Source organism: Bufo bufo, chromosome 4 (genome assembly GCF_905171765.1).
Source record: "Bufo bufo chromosome 4, aBufBuf1.1, whole genome shotgun sequence".
NCBI lineage: Eukaryota > Metazoa > Chordata > Amphibia > Anura > Bufonidae > Bufo > Bufo bufo.
In genome coordinates, this window is record NC_053392.1 from 569883010 (window position 1) to 569901736 (window position 18727).

The 18727-nt window shown below is 42.6% G+C and overlaps 1 protein-coding gene across 2 annotated transcripts in view; it reads left to right on the plus strand.

Moving 5' to 3' along the window:
- SRBD1 (S1 RNA binding domain 1) overlaps nucleotides 1–18727 on the plus strand; it is a 222802-nt gene that overhangs the window by 74438 nt on the left and 129637 nt on the right. For both annotated transcript variants that reach the window (XM_040430325.1, XM_040430326.1), the window contains exon 16: nucleotides 14747–14838. In XM_040430325.1, coding sequence (XP_040286259.1) covers nucleotides 14747–14838 — 92 coding nt within the window. The remainder of the gene's footprint in view (nucleotides 1–14746; nucleotides 14839–18727) is intronic.

The window sequence follows — 18727 nt, forward strand, 5'->3', positions numbered from 1 at the left end:
AATTGTATGAGCCCATCTTCCCCAGCAAGGTAACCTCATATAGATGGGATCCTACACTAAAATTACCAGGATACGGGATAAGTGTCTAATTGGCAGGGGACTGACTGCTGGGTCCTTGTGTTTGACTGCAGTGATGGTTCACACATTCAGGCTGTTGCTCCATCCAACTTTATGGGACTGCCAGAGTACAACCTAAGTGCTTGTACTCTACTATCTCCATAAGTCTCATAGATTTGAATGGAGCGGCACCGCACATGCATGACCGCTGGTTCATTCAAATGGGCGAACACAGTGCCCCTATTATTACGATCAGCAATGGCCTCCTTAGTCAGTCCCCTGCTGATAAGACACTTATCTCCTATCCTGTGGGTAGGAGATAAGTATTTGTAACTGGACAACCCCTTTAAGTGCTGGAAACCCCTTTAAAGGGAATCTGTCAGCAATTTTGACCACGCTGAACTTTTGACAGCGCTGGCTGGGGAGAGCAGTATAAACATCATTTTTGTGGTGCTGCTATCCTCTATTCTGCCAGGGTTAGCTCCTGTAAGTGCCCAGTGCGGAGGGTTCTTTGCTCTCTGCATTGAGCTTCTTCACAACCCCTCCCCTCCGATTGACAGCTGTTGCATCCAACCAGAAGAGCACTGCAGCTGTCACTCAGAGCAATGGGGAGGGGCTCTGAAGCAGCTCAACGCAGAGAGCACCCTGCCTCCAATTGAGGAGCAGAATCTAGCAGAATAAAACTTCATAATCTCACTACTCCTAATAATAAAAGCTCCACAAAAGGTATGTCTGTATAGCTGCCACCTAGGTGCTGTCAGCAAGTTAGCATGGTCAAAACTGCTGACAGACTCCCTTTAATGTTTGCAGAGTCATGTTGCTTAGGGTGTTTTCAGCCATATTCTGTATTAACCGAATTAAATGTATTACATGAATGATGCCAGAAATACACAAATCTGTGATTACTTTGAATCATTTTGAACAACTTAAATGGATTGTCTAGTTAAGAATACTTTTTTCCATGTGTCCTGTAGTTCTGAGAGGGGGCGTTCTTTTTTCAGAATTCTCATACCTTGACTTGAAAGTGGTTCTAAAGAGCGTCTCTCTTTCTGGAGGACCTGTCCTGTACTGTATTACACTGTCAGCCGCTTGATTTGAATGGACACCGTGTAATACTTATTTTCTCCTGTGGTGGCACTGCAGAGAAATAGAGCACATAGGCCAGGTTCACAGCTGCGTTGTGAACTTCGACACTCTGACTCGGTCACTGTATCTGGCATATGTGCCGGCTTTTGACTGGACAAAAAATACTCCATGCAGCATTTTTTGACAGGCTGAAAGCCGGCATATATGCTAGAAACAGCCAGATCCCATTATGGTGATTGGGAATCGGCGGTGCATGGTGGGATCCAGCTATGCCAGATACAATGAACTCCAGCAGCCTGTTCACAGGACAGATGTGAACGCAACCATACTGGCAGTTTACCTCTACAGCTGATCACTGGGGGTCCCAGCAGGGGGTTGGTTTGTGATCTTATTGTCTTGGAACCCAAGTAGGGACCGTCCAAAGCGGAAAACCAGGTTTTCTGGGTTTAATATTGATGGCCTGTCCTCAGTATAGGTCATCATTATCAGATTGGCGTGATGGATTGGCGAATAATCCCTGCTTGGCTTTGGAGAGCGCCGCAGCCTCTTTGCAGCTTGCCAAGCACAGCGTCGTCCATTGGATAGTCGCTGTGCTTGGTATCGCAGGTCAGCCCCATTCACCTAAATGGGACTGAGCTGCACCTAGGCCACGTGACTGATGAATATGACTTTGCTGGCCTAGGGATAGGCTGCAGCGCTCTTTAAACAGCTGATCGGCGGGGTTACCAGAAGCCTGACTCCCGCGGATTTGATATTGATGACCTATCCTGAGGATAGGCCATCAATATCAAAATGTTGGATGTCCCCTTTAATGAATCCAGTTGTCAGGACCTCTTTCAATGCTGGCATTAGAGTGAAAATGCTGGATGGAAGTGAAGGCTGTGATTGAAGTCGTAGCCATTTTTGGGGTCATTTATCAAACTGGTGTAAAGTAGAACTGGCTTAGTTGCCCATAGCAACCAATCAGATTCCACCTTTTATTTTTCACAGCTCCATTGGAACATGAAAGGAGGAATCTGATTGGTTGATATGGGCAACTAAGCCAGTCCTACTTTACACCAGTTTGATAAATGACCCCATTTATGCAGCTATATTTTCTTTTCCTTTTTAAGCAGTTTGATTTATTGTATTTAAGGCCAGAACAAACACCTGTAGATTTTCTCCCCGTCTTTTCTGTGTCCTTATTTATTTTTATATTTTGCTGCTAAGTCATTCCAGGAGATGGGGATGTGCTCCAGGAGCTGACGCTCCTTGGCCGCTTTCCCTGTGATTATTTTCACACTAATCGCACCAAAGTTCCTCCATATGTCAGGGATAATTGTGCAGCATGTGTTCCAGAAAGGGGAAAAAGTGTCCTTGAGTTGTCATCTTTTGTGATGTGGATTACAATTTTTCATTGTCATTTCATAGTCCATGGGGGGAGATTTATCAAAACTGCTGTGAAGGAAAACTGGCTTAGTTCCCCATAACAACCAATCAGACTCCACGTCTCATTTTACAGAGCTCCTTTGGAAAATGAAAGGTGGAATCTGATTGGTTGCTATGGGGAACTAAGCTAATTTTCCTTTACAGCAGTTTTGATAAATTTCCCCATGTGGTTGTCAAAAGCTGGGTGACAACCAGTGTGGCCACCAGTTCAGCTTCAGTAGTGGCTGTTTCCAGGCAAACCTCCTTAGATATGTGATCCGTCACCCACCTCTGTATCTCTGCAATCTAGGAAACTGGGTGGCAATCTAAGCACGAATCTTCCTCTTGACGGCAGCCATAATAGTTGCTTAATGTAATGCTTAAAGGTTATGCAGGGATCTCAAGTCTCCCTGAAGTTCAGGGAGTCTCCCGCTATTAGATAGCGGCTCCCTGACACCCGCATGTGAGACAATATATCCCGGAAAGGTTTATCTCAGTCAGATAGCAGAGCAGAGAGATAAGAGAAGTGACAGCACAAAGTTTAGATTACAGGTTGAATTAACCCTTTAGGGTCAAATTGGCTTCTCAAGGAGATATATATGTTAAAGGCATCCCTTCTTCTGTCTCATCCAGTAGCTATAGAACTATTGAGAGAGATGCATTTTTTTAAAAATACATTTACACATTTAACCCTCCATTTTAATTATATTATTTACCCCAGTGTTAAATTCACACCCCCTGGATGCTTTAATCATATATATAAATATGATAATTTGGGGCAGGGTAATGTGCCCCGTCCTCCACACCATAGAGCACAGTGTGCAGATACTGCAGATGTCTGGAAAATGTAATAAAAAGTTCGTGAAAAAAAAAAAGAAGAAAACCTCCCTGAAATGACAAGTGCACCTCCCTGAAATGAGTTTTTGCAGGTTGGGATGTCTGGGTTATGTGTCATCAAAAAATGACCTACTGGTTAAATTACGTTTTTAAACATATTTTTATAGAATTTTTAATTATTACTTTTCAATTTTCCATGTCAATATCTATATTTAAAGAAAAAAAAAAAACATAAAATCCTGCAGTTTTCGCACTGGCCACTAAGCCTAATAATAGGCTTAATCTTTGTCTATACAGATCACTTTACTGTAGTTATCTGCTTATCGGTCATTCTGCCTGTAATGATATCACCTCTGTGTATAGATAAGATAAGACCCTCCATTCACAGTAGGTGACTGTCAGAGCTTATCTATTCTTTCCTTGTACAATGACCTCCGCACAGGTCACAGAGCATGCCTAGGAGACCCTCCCATAGAAGTCACTGAGGTCCCCTCCAGACTATTGTGTCTATGGACCATGGGGCTGCCGTAAAGCAACTTTTTTTTTATGCTTTCTAAGTGCTGTTAAAAACAGCTCAGGCAAGATGGCCGCCCCCATCATCATGGGCAGGAAATTAAATTTTAAAACAAATCTGCAATCAGAAAACAAAAAGAGATTAGAAAAAGGATATGTTTCGCTATCTTGTTTTAACTAGCAAGAAAACACATCCTTTAAAGGGAACCGTTCAGCGCGATTCTGGACGATTATCTGCAGTAATACATGAGTAGTACTACAACAGATAAGGAGTCCAGATTGCCATTAGTTATTTTCCTACTGCCCCGGTTCCCCCGCTGTCAGCACTCAAGGCTGCGCTTAACTACACAATCAGGACTGCTGCGCTGTGCTAACATAATGGAGAGGACTCATGTGCGCATGCACAGCAGTCCTCACAATGCATTGCAGGGCAACTTTAAACACTAGCAGCAAGAGAACAGGGGGCAGTAGGAAAATAAAAGACAGCAATCTGGACTCCTTATCTGTAGTACTACTCATGTATTACTGCAGATAATAGCTGGAGATTATGGTGACAGATTCCCTTTAATGTGAGACTTTGGGCAAATTTTCTTAATTAGCCATGTGAACCTGGTACTGGCTGACCTGTTACATGTGCACTTGGCAGCTGAAGACATCAGTGTTGGTCCCATGTTCATATGTGCCCGCATTGCTGAGAAGTATGATGTTTTAGTATATGCAAATGAGCTTCTAGGAGCAATGGGGGCGTTGCCATTACACCTAGAGGCTCTGCTCTCTCTGCAATTGACGATAGGGACAGGGACGATCACATTTACACTCCCTGTTAATCAAACGGGAGAGGGTGTGGCAGTTACAGAGAGAGCAGAACCTCTAGGAGTAAAGGCAACGCCCCCGTTGCTCCTAGAGGCTCATTTGCATATATAAAACATAATCTTTCTCAGCAATGTGGTCACATAAGAACATGGGACCAACACAGATGCCTTCAGCTGCCGAGCGCACATGTAACAGGTCAGCCAGTGTCAGATGCTCTTGAAGATTTAGGACCTTACAGCGGGCGGTCCAGGTCTCTGAAGCCTGTGCCATAGTATATTTAGCCGTCTGCCGGAGCGACCGAGCTGAATGCTGGTTCATCAAACTCTGCGGGGGAGCCAAGAGAGGGATGGTTTATACCTCTTCTGTTTTTTCTACTTTCCCGTACTCTGCGCTTAATTTATGATTTGTATGGTTTAGAGCTGCCGTTGCCTCTGTTTGTCGCAGTGGTCATGTGACTAGCCGGTTCTGCAAGGCTGCTGCTGGGTCTACCTAGACGCAAAACAGACATAAGGTCTGATTCACAAGACCGTACCCGGTCCGGAAAGCACAGCCAATGTGTCGGGCACATTTCCCAGACCAACCTCGGCTCCATCATAGTGATTTATGATACAGTCAGTTTTTGTCTGATCGTGGATCTAATGATAAATTAGTTAATTAGTTCAGGATCCTCATCTAGCAGCTACAAAGAGCATCCCTCTGAAGAATCTGTCCTGCCCTACATTACCCAGACAGTGTATTAATGTGGACACTGTGTAATGCATAATTTCTCCTGTGGTGGCGCTGCAGGGAAATCGAACACTTACTGCCAGGTTTACCCACAGATTACAGCTGATCACTGGAGATCTTAGCAAAGGGGCACTTTGTGATCATTTTATTGTCAAAGGACCCACCTAAGATGCAGAGTTGTCCAAAGTGGAGAATCCTTTTAATTATTACTGTTGCTCCTTCATTCTGAAAATGGGCTGGGGTCCCAGTAGTTGGACCTCCACTGACCACAAAGTGATGATATATCATAGCGATATGCCATAGCATTATATGATAGGAATACCACTTTAACGCACAATTATCCCAAATGTTCCTCTTAGTACTGCCCCCCAACAGGGTTGTCCATAATTTTAATATTGATGGCGCATCCTCAGGATAGGCCATCTGTCTCAAACCGACAGAGTCTGACCCCTCTCACCCTCGCTGTACAGCTGTTTCATTGTGTAATGAATGTAGTTGCTTACTGCAGCATTGCTCCCATTCACTTAATTGGGGACAGTGCTGCAGTTACCCGCTCCATCGCTGACTTTCGGTGCGAGAGCGAAAACAAAACAGCTGATTGTCAGGAATTGGGGGTGTCAGACCAGCCCCGATCTGATTTTGATGGCCTATCAAACTTATGGACAACCCTTTTAAGTGAAAGACAATGACTCGAGGACTCTACAGGAGATTTTTTATATTTTTTTTCTGATGAGGCACTCTATAATTTTATCAGCTGTTTGTAGGCAGATATATGTGGGATATCAGGGTAGACCTGAGCGCACGCACTCTCTCTAGCACATCTCGCCTCCGCTCTTCTCGCCTTATCTTTATATAAAGTGACTCGCTCCCTGGCCGCTGAAAGTTTTATTAGACGTTTTTTTGTTTTTTTTTTTACTTCCAAAGACGTCTTCTCACCTGAATCACCCTGACATAACCTGTTTCCACATCCTGTCAATACTCAGAGTGTACGGAGGGGGAAGCACCCACAGGTAACCGTCACCTTTAGGCCTGAGAGGTGTCAAACTGGCTTTTCTCTCCTCTCGTCGGTGTGTGAGGACGCTCATTTCTCCCCAGGACGAATGTGCAGGAAGCGGCTCTGCTCTGGTAACAGACAATGGCACCGGCTTGATGTAACAGGTTGTGAGGTTTGCTCTTTTCAGACGTGCAGTCTCCGCGCAGAGCCCTGCGTGGCTGTGACATGAGCGCACTTTGCCTGCCTCCTAGCATCATACATGAAGCTAAGACTCTTTGACACCTGCCATTTGAACCTTTTTCCTACTGAAAAATGTCATCCTTTTCCGACAAGCTAAAGACGGATATCTGATTGCTGTCTTCCGTAAGGATGTTCTGGGGGCATGTGCTTCATAGACGAATAGGCTCGGCATGCCGTGGACAGGGCGTCCGGATCTAAGGCAATCTACCTGCCTCTGCTCCGCCACACTACCAGCTTCACTTTTAACCTTGGTGTCGTGTGATTTGGGCTTTCCAGTGAATGTCGGCTTCACCTGTCACAGAACACGTAACGTCAACCTTTATCAAGACTGGCAGATATGCTGAGGATGACAGGTGTTAGAGCCGGCAAAGTGCGCTCAGAGCTCCCATATAGTTTTAGCAGATTTCTAGATTTTGCAAGATATTGTAAACTTTTTATTATTATTATTATTATTATCTTTTATTTTTTTTCACCTTTTTAGCAAAAAAATGATTAAATATTAAATACGTTCTCCTGTTACGTTACACTTGATATTAAGTTAGTCTTCTTTAGAGTTGCACGGATGCTCGGTGACATACCCTGAATGGTAGCATGGTAGAGGAGGTACAGTATATGGCTGAATCTATGAAGATTGCATCAGTTCAGCATGAGCAGTTGAATATTTTGCGAATTGCAAACAAAATGCGTTTTACTTTATAGTATGGCATGCATGTAGGGACAACCTCCTTGTTAGGGCTCATTCAGACGGCCGTATGCTTTTTGCGGTCCGCAAAAATGCAGATCCGTTTTTTTTTTTCGGTCAGTTCGACATGTCTGCCAAAAAAAAACTAACGGATTGCATACCACATTTTTTCCTGACCCATAGACTTCAATGGGGCCATGTCCTGATTTCCACTGACAAGTATAGGACACGGCGGGGCCGTGGAACTAAAGAAAAGTTGCGGACAGCACACAGAGTAGGGCCGCATAGAAGTGAATGGGTCCGCATCTAATCCGCAGAATTGCGGATCAGATGCGGAAAGCAACATACGGCCGTCTGAATGAGTCCTTAGTTATTGTTTCCAGTAGATGCTTCCACCAGTGGTGCTCTGTGCAGGTGCATATGCATGCACGCCGCAACCATTGGTGTCTTTAAAGGGGTATTCCCATTTGCTAGGATATGCCATCCGCGTCAGATAGATGTGGATTCCAGCTCTGGGATGTTAGGGTTTGGTTAGAAAACTCAACACCCCTCCATTCACTGCTATAGAACTGACCGGAAATAGGCCAGCACTCAGCTATCTTCGGAGCATTTCCATAACGGTGAACAGAGGGTGGCCATGAATGCGCCGCTGCTCTTCGTTTAAGTTTATTTTTTTCACGTGGTATCGAGTATCGCAATACTTTTTTATGGTATCGAAATCGAGTCAAAATTTTGGTATCGTGACAACCCTAGGTAAGACGTGTGTGGTTTTTTTTTCGTTTGTTTTTTAATTATACCGTAATTATATGTATTTTCAATTTGGCTCCTAAATTTTTCAGGTTAGGAGCCAATGGCTCCTTGATATTTTTTTTTAGTCTGGAGCCCTGAGTGGTATTTTATGATAGTAGATGCTTTCAAGTGGAATTAGAAATTAAAGGGATTGTCCAAGGGTTTACCATATTAAACGGATTACAGTGCTGACGCTCTGATGGTCATGCGAGTAGAGAAGATCGGCACTCGACTTGTATCATGATGGAATAAATATCAAGTATATTCATTGAAGAAGCCGTTGTCCGCTGGGATTCCTTTACTGCTCTGATGGTCATGTCAGTCATAGTTCATTTTCCTAGAGTAATGACACGCAATACATGTCAACGTCACCACCGAGGCTGGTGATTGGCTGTGACAGTCACACGAATGCACTGCAGTCGCTCCAGGCAAATGAAGAATGGCAGGGACCCCCGGGGGACAGTGAGGGGGTGGGGCCCCCACTGATCAGATATTGTTCACCTGTCCTGGGCATAGGGCATCAATATTTAAAGGGGTTTTCCGGTTTCTGATTCTGATGGCCTACCCTCAGGATGGGTCATCAGTGTCAGATGGGCAGGGGCCCGACTCCCAGAACCCATGCTGATCAGCTGTTTGAAGAGAATGCGAAGCTGTAATTACATTGATTACCGCTGCAATGTTGACAGCAAGCAGGTAAACAGTGAATAGAAGGCAGCTCTCGTACGAGTACTGCGTTCTCTTCAAACAGCTGATTGTCGGGGGTGTCGGGAGTCGGCCCTCGTTGATCTGATATTGATTACCTATCCCGAGGTGCTGCTGGCCTTGCCCCTTGGTGCACAAATTGCGGTCTGCAATGTGTGGGCACCGACCGCCTGCTCGCCGTCTGCAGATGTGGACCCATTCACTTGAATGGGGTCTGCGATCTGCATCTGACGGTCAACAACGTAAAAAAGTAGTGCACCGTATCTCCCGGATTGCGGACCAATTCAAGCGAATTGGTCCACATCCGTGATAGGGTGCGCACACGGACGGTTTTGCGGGCTGCCCGCCTACGTTCATGCGCATGAGCCCTTACAATCATAGGACCCTCATAGTCAGAGAAGGACTCGTGAAAGGAACAGAAGTCCCAGTTTATGCAGAATGTTAGTGGATTTGATGAGGATTTTGGCGCAGTAAGATCCTCCTCAAATCCTGAACCTGTAAACGGCCACTTTCCATTGAATCTGTGCAGACATTTTATTTTACTTTCTTCACACGGCAATAACCTTTTCAGGTTCAGGTTTTCACTTTAAATATAGCCATTTTTTTTTTTTGGAGCTTCTACTGAAATTGTTCTGTCCTTTTGTGCACAAGCAAATAATAGTCATGTGTTGAGAGTAGTCTGGAAGCCTGACACCGCAAGAAGGTGAAATGAAATTACCAGGGACTGAGTGACTTGTCACTTTGTAGCAGGTAGATTTTGTCTAAGCCACTCATTTGGAAGTCATTACCTGGCATCCTCTTCTTGACACTATGTAATTGTCTAGGAGATGGAACATTATTTTTTTTGCGATTCTGGTGTTGTTCAGGCGAGTGCCCACTAGGTGGTGGTAGTGTTACACTTGAAGTTATTAAGCCGCATAGCGTATTAACCAGTTGCAATCTCTTGGTTACTTCCCAGAGCTGTGGCAAGTTATACGGAAAGTCGTCCGGAAAGCGCATTGAGCAAGGAATTCACTACGGTTCCTAAAATGAATGTAGTTTGACTTTTTTTTATTCATTTTTTTTGCTGGATCCAATGCATTGCTCATGTGCAGAGATGTGCACCATTGGGAACCAATACTTCTGAATTGAATGTCACAACTTTTACAGCTCATCTGTGGATTTTACAAATGAGATTGGCTCTTATAGGAAGGGCAACATCCAAATTTAAAGGACATGATTTATTACCAGTTCTGGGATCAACGGAGATCAAGTCCTGATCGCAGCTTCAAAAGTCCCCAAGTGGGACAATGCATTTTCTTTACAGTAAAATGGTATAAAGCTAAAAAAAAAAAAAAAAAAGTCTCCAATAAAAATCTTTTTTGCATTTAAAATTAGTTTATTGTTTCAAAAATAGCAAACAAAGAAAATAGATATAACGACTCATAGTAAAAAGCACATTAAGCTCATTACCCCCAAAATATAGAAAGCAATTAATTGTGTGTAGCGTACCACTAAGGGCTCATGCACACAAACGTTTTTTTTGTGTTCAGTATACTGGCCGTTCAGTATGCGTTACTTATATTGAACCATTTATTTGAATGGGTCAGCAAAAAATAAATAAAAACGGAAGTGTCTCCGTGTGCATTCCGTTTCCGTTTTTCCGTTCAAAGATAGAACATGTCCTATTTTTGCCCGCAAATCACGTTCCGTGGCTCCATTCAAGTCAATGGGTCCGCAAAAAAAACTGCGCACATACGGAATGTACTCCGTATGTCTTCCGTATCCGTTTTGTTTTTGCGGAACCATCAATTGCTAATTTTATGCCCAGCCCAATTTTTTCTATGTAATTACTGTATACTGTACATGCCATATGGAAAAACGGAATGGAACCGGAAACACTACTAAAACGGAAATACGGATCCGTTAAAAACGGCCCGCAAAACACTGAAAAAGTCATAAGGTCGTGTGCATGAGCCCTAAATGGTGAAAATAAAAACTACAACCTATCTCACAAACCAACAAGCCCATACGGCAATTTAAATGGACAATTTAAAAAGTTTTGACTCTCAGTATGAGGCGGCACAAAAAAGGACTCCCCCCCCCCCCCACCCCCCCCATAAAAAAGTTAACAAATAAAAAAAAAAAAGATATAATTGTTTTTGGTGTATTTATACTGTAGCTTGTTTTTTATAACGACTGGTAAAAAGTGCATAAAGAAATTGCAAAGAAGAAAAAAAAAAGGAAAAGTTGCATTTTTTACCCCATCTCCCCCAAATATGAATAAAAGATGTAGGGGGGGATTTATCAAAACTGGTATAAAGTAGAACTGGCTTAGATGCCCATAGCAACCAATCATTTTTCACAGCTCCTTTGGAAAATAAAAGGTGAATTCTGATTGGTTGCGAGGGGAAACTAAGCCATCTTTCTTTTGCACCAGTTTTGATAAATCTCCCCCAAAAATGGCGCTAAAATGGCGGCAAAAAAACAGCATCTTGTCCCGCAAAAGAAAAGCCCACATATGGCTATGTTGATAGGAAAAAAAAAAAAAGTTAATGGCTCTTGAAATATGGCCTGAAAAAAAAATTAAGAAAAAAAACATGCTCAGCCCTCAAAGGGGTTTTCCAGTAACAATCAGATATCATGTAACGCCCGCAGCCTGCTTCCTGAAAAAGAAGAGTCGTACTTACCTGCTCCACGCCTGTCCTGTCCCCTGTCTTCCGGTCCCTGCGCTGTTTACATCCGGTTGGCCATGGGCATAGTCACTCGCAGCATGTCATTGGCTGGAGCAGTGCATGTGACCATTCCATGGCCAACCGGATGTAAGCAGTGCGGAGACTGGAAGATAGCGGCAGGAGCACGTAAGTATGACGCTTCTTATTCAGGAGGCAGACTGCAGGCTTTAGATAAAATATAATTATTACCGGAAAACCCCTTTAAGGCTCAAAATAGGCAAGGATAAAAAAAAAAAAAAGCATAGCTGCTTTGTTTCAAAAACAGCACCACACCTGTCCAGTGGTTGTGTCTGGTATTGCTACTCAGTTTCATTGAAGTGAATGGAGTTGTGCTGCAATACCACACACGTGCTGGGGCGTTTTTTTGTTTTTTTGAAGAATGCCAACAGGTTACAGAAATAAAAAAAAAAACAGCTGTAGGTCTATATCAGCAGACGTACGTACAGAAATTGTCAGGTCTTTTGCCTGTCTTCTGTGCGCCTTTCATAGTGCTTATTTTACCTGTGCAGCTTGGTGTATGGCTGGGAGGCAGCTTGCTAAACCAGAACCCCCCCCCCCCCCCTTACATTCCTTTGTCTACTACAGAGACCTAGCAACTCTTAGGCCCCTTTCACACGAGCGAGTATTCCGCGCGGGTGCGAGGCGTGACGTGAACGCCTAGCACCCGCACTGAATCCTGACCCATTCATTTTAATGGGTATGTGTACATGAGCGTTTTTCTTCACGCATCAGTTCTGCGTTGCGTGAAAAAATGCAGCATGTTCTATATTCCGCGTTTTTCACGCAGCCCTGGCCCCATAGAAGTGAATCTGGGCTGCGTGAAAAACGCATCGCATCCGCAAGCAAGTGTGGATGCGATGCGTTTTTTACTGATGGTTGCTAAGAGATGCTGTTTGTAAACATTCAGTTTTTTATCACTCGCGTGAAAAACGCATCAATGCGCATTTCACCCGCGCAAAAAAATAAAAACGCAGACCAAACTGACTGAACTTGCTTGCAAAATGGTGCGAGTTTCACTGAACGCATCCTGATACAATCCGTATCGTTCTTGTGAAAGAGGCCTAAGGCCTCATTCACACAGCATTATTTTGAGGCTGAAAAATATGAATTATGGAAGAGAAATCGGCCTCTGGAACCCCGGCAGGTTTTTTGGTGCACTCTTCTTTCTCCATCTCCAGCTGCGTAAAGTACCTACAAATAGCAAACAATGGTATACGGAGAGTATTTTGGTAAAATCAGCTTCTAAATCTCCAGGCATGTGACATGTATTTGAAAATAGCGGCGTAAAAATAAACGCCATGTGAATTATGGTGCATATTTCCCACTGAAAACAATGGGAAGCTGTTTTTGAAGAGTATTATGGAGCTTGAAGGGATTTTCCAACCCTTCACCCATTGAAGTGAATGGAGCTGTGCAGAACAGCTGATCGGTGGGGGTACGGGATGTCAGATCCTGAGGATCGGCGTCACTTGTCAAGGGTTGAAAGATGTTGTATTTTGCCATGTGAAAGCGGCCTGAACCAGTGCCTTTTAATACACTTCTACAGTGTTTCCATTTTCTCTTGTTTTTGATCCTCACAACGTAGATTTTTACACATCTCATCACATACAGCACTTTACTAGATGCCGGTGTCCATATATCTGGAATACTGATCCCCGTATGCTAGTTACATGAGTCTGGATCGGTGCCCTGACAATAATGTCTATTGCAGCTCGGAGTTCCTTGCCTGATGTCTTATAACCTAATATAACGTGCCTGGAGCTAGGAGAATTGGACATTTTAAGGGTACAGACACACGGTCAGGTTTCCTGATGCAGTTTTTGAAGCAAAAATATGGAGTGAATCATAAAAGGAGAGAAAGTATAAAGGACAGATACGACTTCTTTTTTTTTTGAATTGACTCCAGATTTTGGCTTCCAAAATTTTAACAGGAAACCTGAACGTGTGGCTATAACCCTTATTTTTGATAAGGCTGACAGTGATTAATGTTTGGTATTACCTGTATTATATATATTTAATATATTACTGTAGGCAAATGATATACTGTATATAAATTTTTTTAGATATATTATTTATGTTGATTTTTTTTTAATTAGATGTATGATATTTGATTTGATATGTTATTTATATTGTTTTATATGATTTTGTTTTATATATTTACATTTGTATATTATAATGTATTACATTTTAGATATATTATTTATTTAGATTTTTAATGTTTTAATATATTACTATATGTATTTTATTACTATTATTTATAATATATATATATATATATATATATATATTTTTTTTTTTTTTTAAATTAGATTTAAATTTATTTTTAAATGTTGTTATTATGTATATTATTTCTTATATTATATGACCGTAATTGATGGTTGCTATTACTTGGATTACATATATTTAATGTTAGTGTAGACAAGTGATTTGTATTAATTTTTGTATTATTATATTTTAGATATATAATTTATTATATAGGTTATTGTATTATAATATTGTATGTATATTATTTACTAGATTTGCTATATTATAGTTTTATATATGATATATATAATTAATTCTATTATACATTAAACATTTTTATAGTTTTTATTATATATTATTTAATAACATCCATTACTTGGTATATTATTATGATTATTATTAGATTTTAGATATTTTATTATTTCTTATATAGATTTGTCTATGTATTACTATACATATTTTATTATTATGTACTATATAAAGTCTATTTTTTATATTGTTTATTGTTAGATATTATTATGTATGTTATTTATTATAGTACATATTATTTTGTAATTTATGGAGCTTATTGTTATCATTCATATTATTTCGATTATTATAAATATTATTTAATTTATATTGTAATTTGTTATAATATTATTGCATTATCATTATTTATGTTTTATATTTGACTTCTATGTCTGTAGACTTTTCTTTAGCATGTACAAACAAATCAGTTCAGTTTAGAGGGTGAATTCCTGTCTGTAATGGACCACCCTAAATCCAGAAACCTGGAAAATAGCTGAACAGTAACACCTTCCCTCCCTGATGACCACAAGTGGTTTCACAGGTCCAGAACAAGACGATGATAAGAGATTGGGTCTGAAAGGGCCGCGCAGAAACCATTTCATGTGTCCTATAGAAGCCATGTTAACTAATGCACCGTTTTCCTTCATGTTACAGCATTACTAATGAAGCAGGAGCATCAATCTACAGCGTAAGCCCGGAAGCTGCCAAGGAGATGCCAGACCTAGACCCTAATCTACGAAGTGCAGGTAACATTAAAATGTGCTAACTTGTTGGCTTCCGTCACTCGCCCATGCCGGTGGTTTGTATAGTATGTGTCATTGCTCACTCACCAGTCCCTCGCCTCTTCTGTTCCGGTGCTGCTCTTCTCTTTCTGGTCCCGGCTTGACACAGGAAATGTCTAGAACTATCTACTCGCTGCAGCCAATCAATGGCTGCAGTAGTGTCTCACCTCAGTCACTGATTGGCTGACCGGGCATTCCCTGCAATATCATATGTGTCGAGCTGGGATCAGGAAGTGAAGAGCAGAGGGAACTAGAGCAATGTTGCAGCATAAGTAGTGGGGGATTGGTGAAGAGAGTATTGATTATTTTTAACCCATCCTAGCCCTTTTGACAAAAATCTTTTTTACGCAAACCTCTGTGATTTAAAGGGATTGTGTAATCTCGCACATTGGTGGCATATCCCTACCAATGTAAGATAGGTGCGGGTCCCAACTCTGAGACCCACGCCCATCTCCAAAACGGGGCCCCCAAAGCGAATAAGAGCGCACCGAGCATGCGTAATGTACTATCCATTCACTTCTAGGGGAGTTCCGGAAATAGCCGAGCAGGTGTATTCGGCTCTTTTCGAAAGTCCCATAGAAGTGGAGAGCGCACTGTTCATTCATGGCCGCCTCTCCATTCACCTCTATGGGACTGCCGGAAATAGCAGAACCAGCACTCAACTATTTTTGGAACTCCTGTAGAAGTAAATGGAGGGTGGCCAAGCTTGCACCGTGTGCTCTTCTTCACATTCAGGGGTCTGTTCTGGGGACAGGAGCGAGTCCCAGACGTGGGACCCACGCCTATCTGACATCGTTGGCATATCCTAGCGATATGCCACCAATGTTTGAGAGGAGACAACCTCTTTAATGCTTGGTCAGTGGGGTCTGAGCTGCAGAATGAGTTTTTCATTACTATAGTCCCCTCATTGCAGTACCCGACACAGCGCTGCCCAAGTGTGCGCAGCTGTGTCTATTGTTGCTCCATTCAAGTTGCCGACCTGTGGCTGAGTTGCAGTACCAGACACATTCACATGGAGAAAAGATATTTTTATTACGACTTCTATTAAAGGGCATCTGTCAGCAGATTTGTACCTATGACGCTGGCTGACCTGTTACATGTGCCCTTGGCAGCTGAAGGCATCTGTGTTGGTCCCATGTTCATATGTGCCTGTATTGCTAAGAAAAATGATATTTTAATGTATGCAAATGAGCCTCTAGGAGCAACGGGGGAGTTGCCATTACACTTAGAGGCTCTGCTCTCTCTGCAACTGCTGCGCCCTCTGCACTTTGATTGACAGGGTCAGGTGTGATGACGTTTACCCTGCCTGAACCTGTCAATAAAAGTGCAAAGGGCGCAGCAGTCGCACAGAGAGCACAAACTCTAAGTGTAACAGCAACGCCCCTGTTGCTCCTAGAGGCTCATTTGCATATATTAAAACTCCACTCAGCAATGCCGTCACATATGAACATGGGACCAACACAGATGCCTTCAGCTGCCAAGTGCACATGTAACAGGTCAGCCAGTGTCATAGGTACAAAACTGCTGACAGATGCCCTATATAAAAATAGAGAACGCCCGGAGAAGTGTCATGAGGTCTGGGGACATCGGTGTGTCTCACCTCTGACCTCGGCCTATGACACCTCGTGTGAACCACCTTTGCCTTGCTGATTATGCCATGTTAAATATTTAATCCTGTGCGCTATAATAATAAATGGACGTTTCCTGGAAATTTCCGGACTCTGTTTGGATACTTACAGTTGCCCCGTTATCAATTACTCTGTGCGGATATGTACACGGCCTGGTTTCTTTACCTTGTGTACTTTGTAAACTGCATTTTCTCAATAAAACACATTTAATAAAAGGGTTTGGCCCGCTGCAGCTTTCTCCAGAGGTGATCGCTGGGGGTTAGAGAACAGAAAGGGACTGTCTTCATGAGACATCCCACCGAACTCTCCCGATGAGAACAGGAGAGCTGGTTTTTGGATGGTTCCTCTGTTCTTTCTGTCCTGCACCACAACCAATCACTCCCAAAATATGTCAGCAATGAGTGACACTTGTTATATGTCAGCACACGTGTGTATATTTGCGCGTCAATGTGTATATACCCTATCTATTGCATATGGGTACATATAGTGTATGCGTAGAGGGGTGAATAATTGTGTGGATAGATGTATATGCGGACTATCTGGTGGAGTTATATGCTGCAAGTGAAGCCCATGTTGAACACCACTAGGTTAGTCAATGTTCTCAGAAGTGTGTGTTTATGGAGCATGTCATAGATTTATAGGGCCCCTGTCACATTGAATGTGCAGTCTAATCTGCAGGCAGCAGGTTATAGCGCAGGAGGAGCTGAGCAGACTGATATATAGTTTTGTGGGGAAAGATTTAATACAACTCCACTATTTATTGAAATCTCTGCTCAGTCTGGCCTCAGGAGTCCAGTGGGCGGTCTTACTCAGTAATTGACAACTTGTCACATGACTCCTAAGTACAGAAAAAAGTAGAAATTAAAATGAAAAAAAAAATTACAAGTTTTACTGACTCCCATACAACTATATATCAATCGGCTCAGCTCCTCCTGCTCTACCACAGGACACCTGTAGATCGCACAGCGTTTTCACCGATAGGCTCCTTGTGGTCGGTCTGCTCTTACGTTCCTTTAATACAGCAAATGGGGGGTTTAAAATAGACAGGACTCCGTATGGATCCCAGAAATTTTCTTTAGGACCCCGGAGGTTGGGTAACCTAGTTGTGTTCAACATGGACTTCAGGGCTTGACATGCAGCATGGATCTCCTCCAGATATTCCGTATCTACAGCTATTCCTGCAGCGCCCAGTGGATGAGGAAGGGCTAGCTCTGCCTTACTCTATATCATATTTTATTATCCTACATAATTACAGTATTTTATGCATTTTCATTTAAGAATTTTTCTTAGGTATATGGTCGGTATTTCTGAGGCACCTACGGTAAATCCTATAGTGATCAGCGACAGGTGGGAAGGTAGAGCTGGTAGATCACGTATATGAGGACTTCTAAGCTTGTGCTGTGTATTGGAGCGGACTCCAGCATAGGGTCACACTGGAGCTGTTCAGTACAGATTTTATCAAACGCCGGGGTCCTTTCAAGTAAGTGACCCACGGTTTTGTTAAGGGGATTTGTCACCATTTTCAAGCTAAGTTCACACAGTGCGGATTTAAGATGCAGAATTCCTATGAAGTCAGTGGAGTTTTACTTACATTGTGAACATGTTGTGGATTTTATTTTTCGTGACGATTTTTTCTTGTGCACTCTATTTAAAATCTGCATCGTGTTTATTATTTTGCGGTTAGCGTGCAGATTTGACGCATATTTTTTCCACTTAAATCCACATGACAGAATGGGCATCTTCTGGATTTTGTTGCCGATCCGCAATGAAATCCGAACCATAATCGTCACTTTTGCTAGAAAATCTGCACATTTCATTGCGTATTTACGTGCAAATTTTCGTGAGGATTTGATGCAGGTTTCATCCTCACAAAAATCAGCAACGTGTGAATTTAGCCTTAGGGCAGCGTGCAACTAGTGGTAGATTCCCTTTAGGCTGCGTTCACACGGGCGAGATTTCCGCGCGGGTGCAATGCGGTAGGTGAACGTATTGCACCCGCACTGAATCCCGACCCATTCATTTCAATGGGGCTGTTTAGATGAGCGGTGATTTTCACGCATCACTTGTGCGTTGCGTGAAAATCGCAGCATGCTCTATATTCTATATAGTTTTTCACGCAACGCAGGCCCCATAGAAGTGAATGGGGTTGCGTGAAAATTGCAAGCATCCGCGAGCAAGTGCGGATGCGGTGCGATTTTCACGCACGGTTGCTAGGAGATGATCGG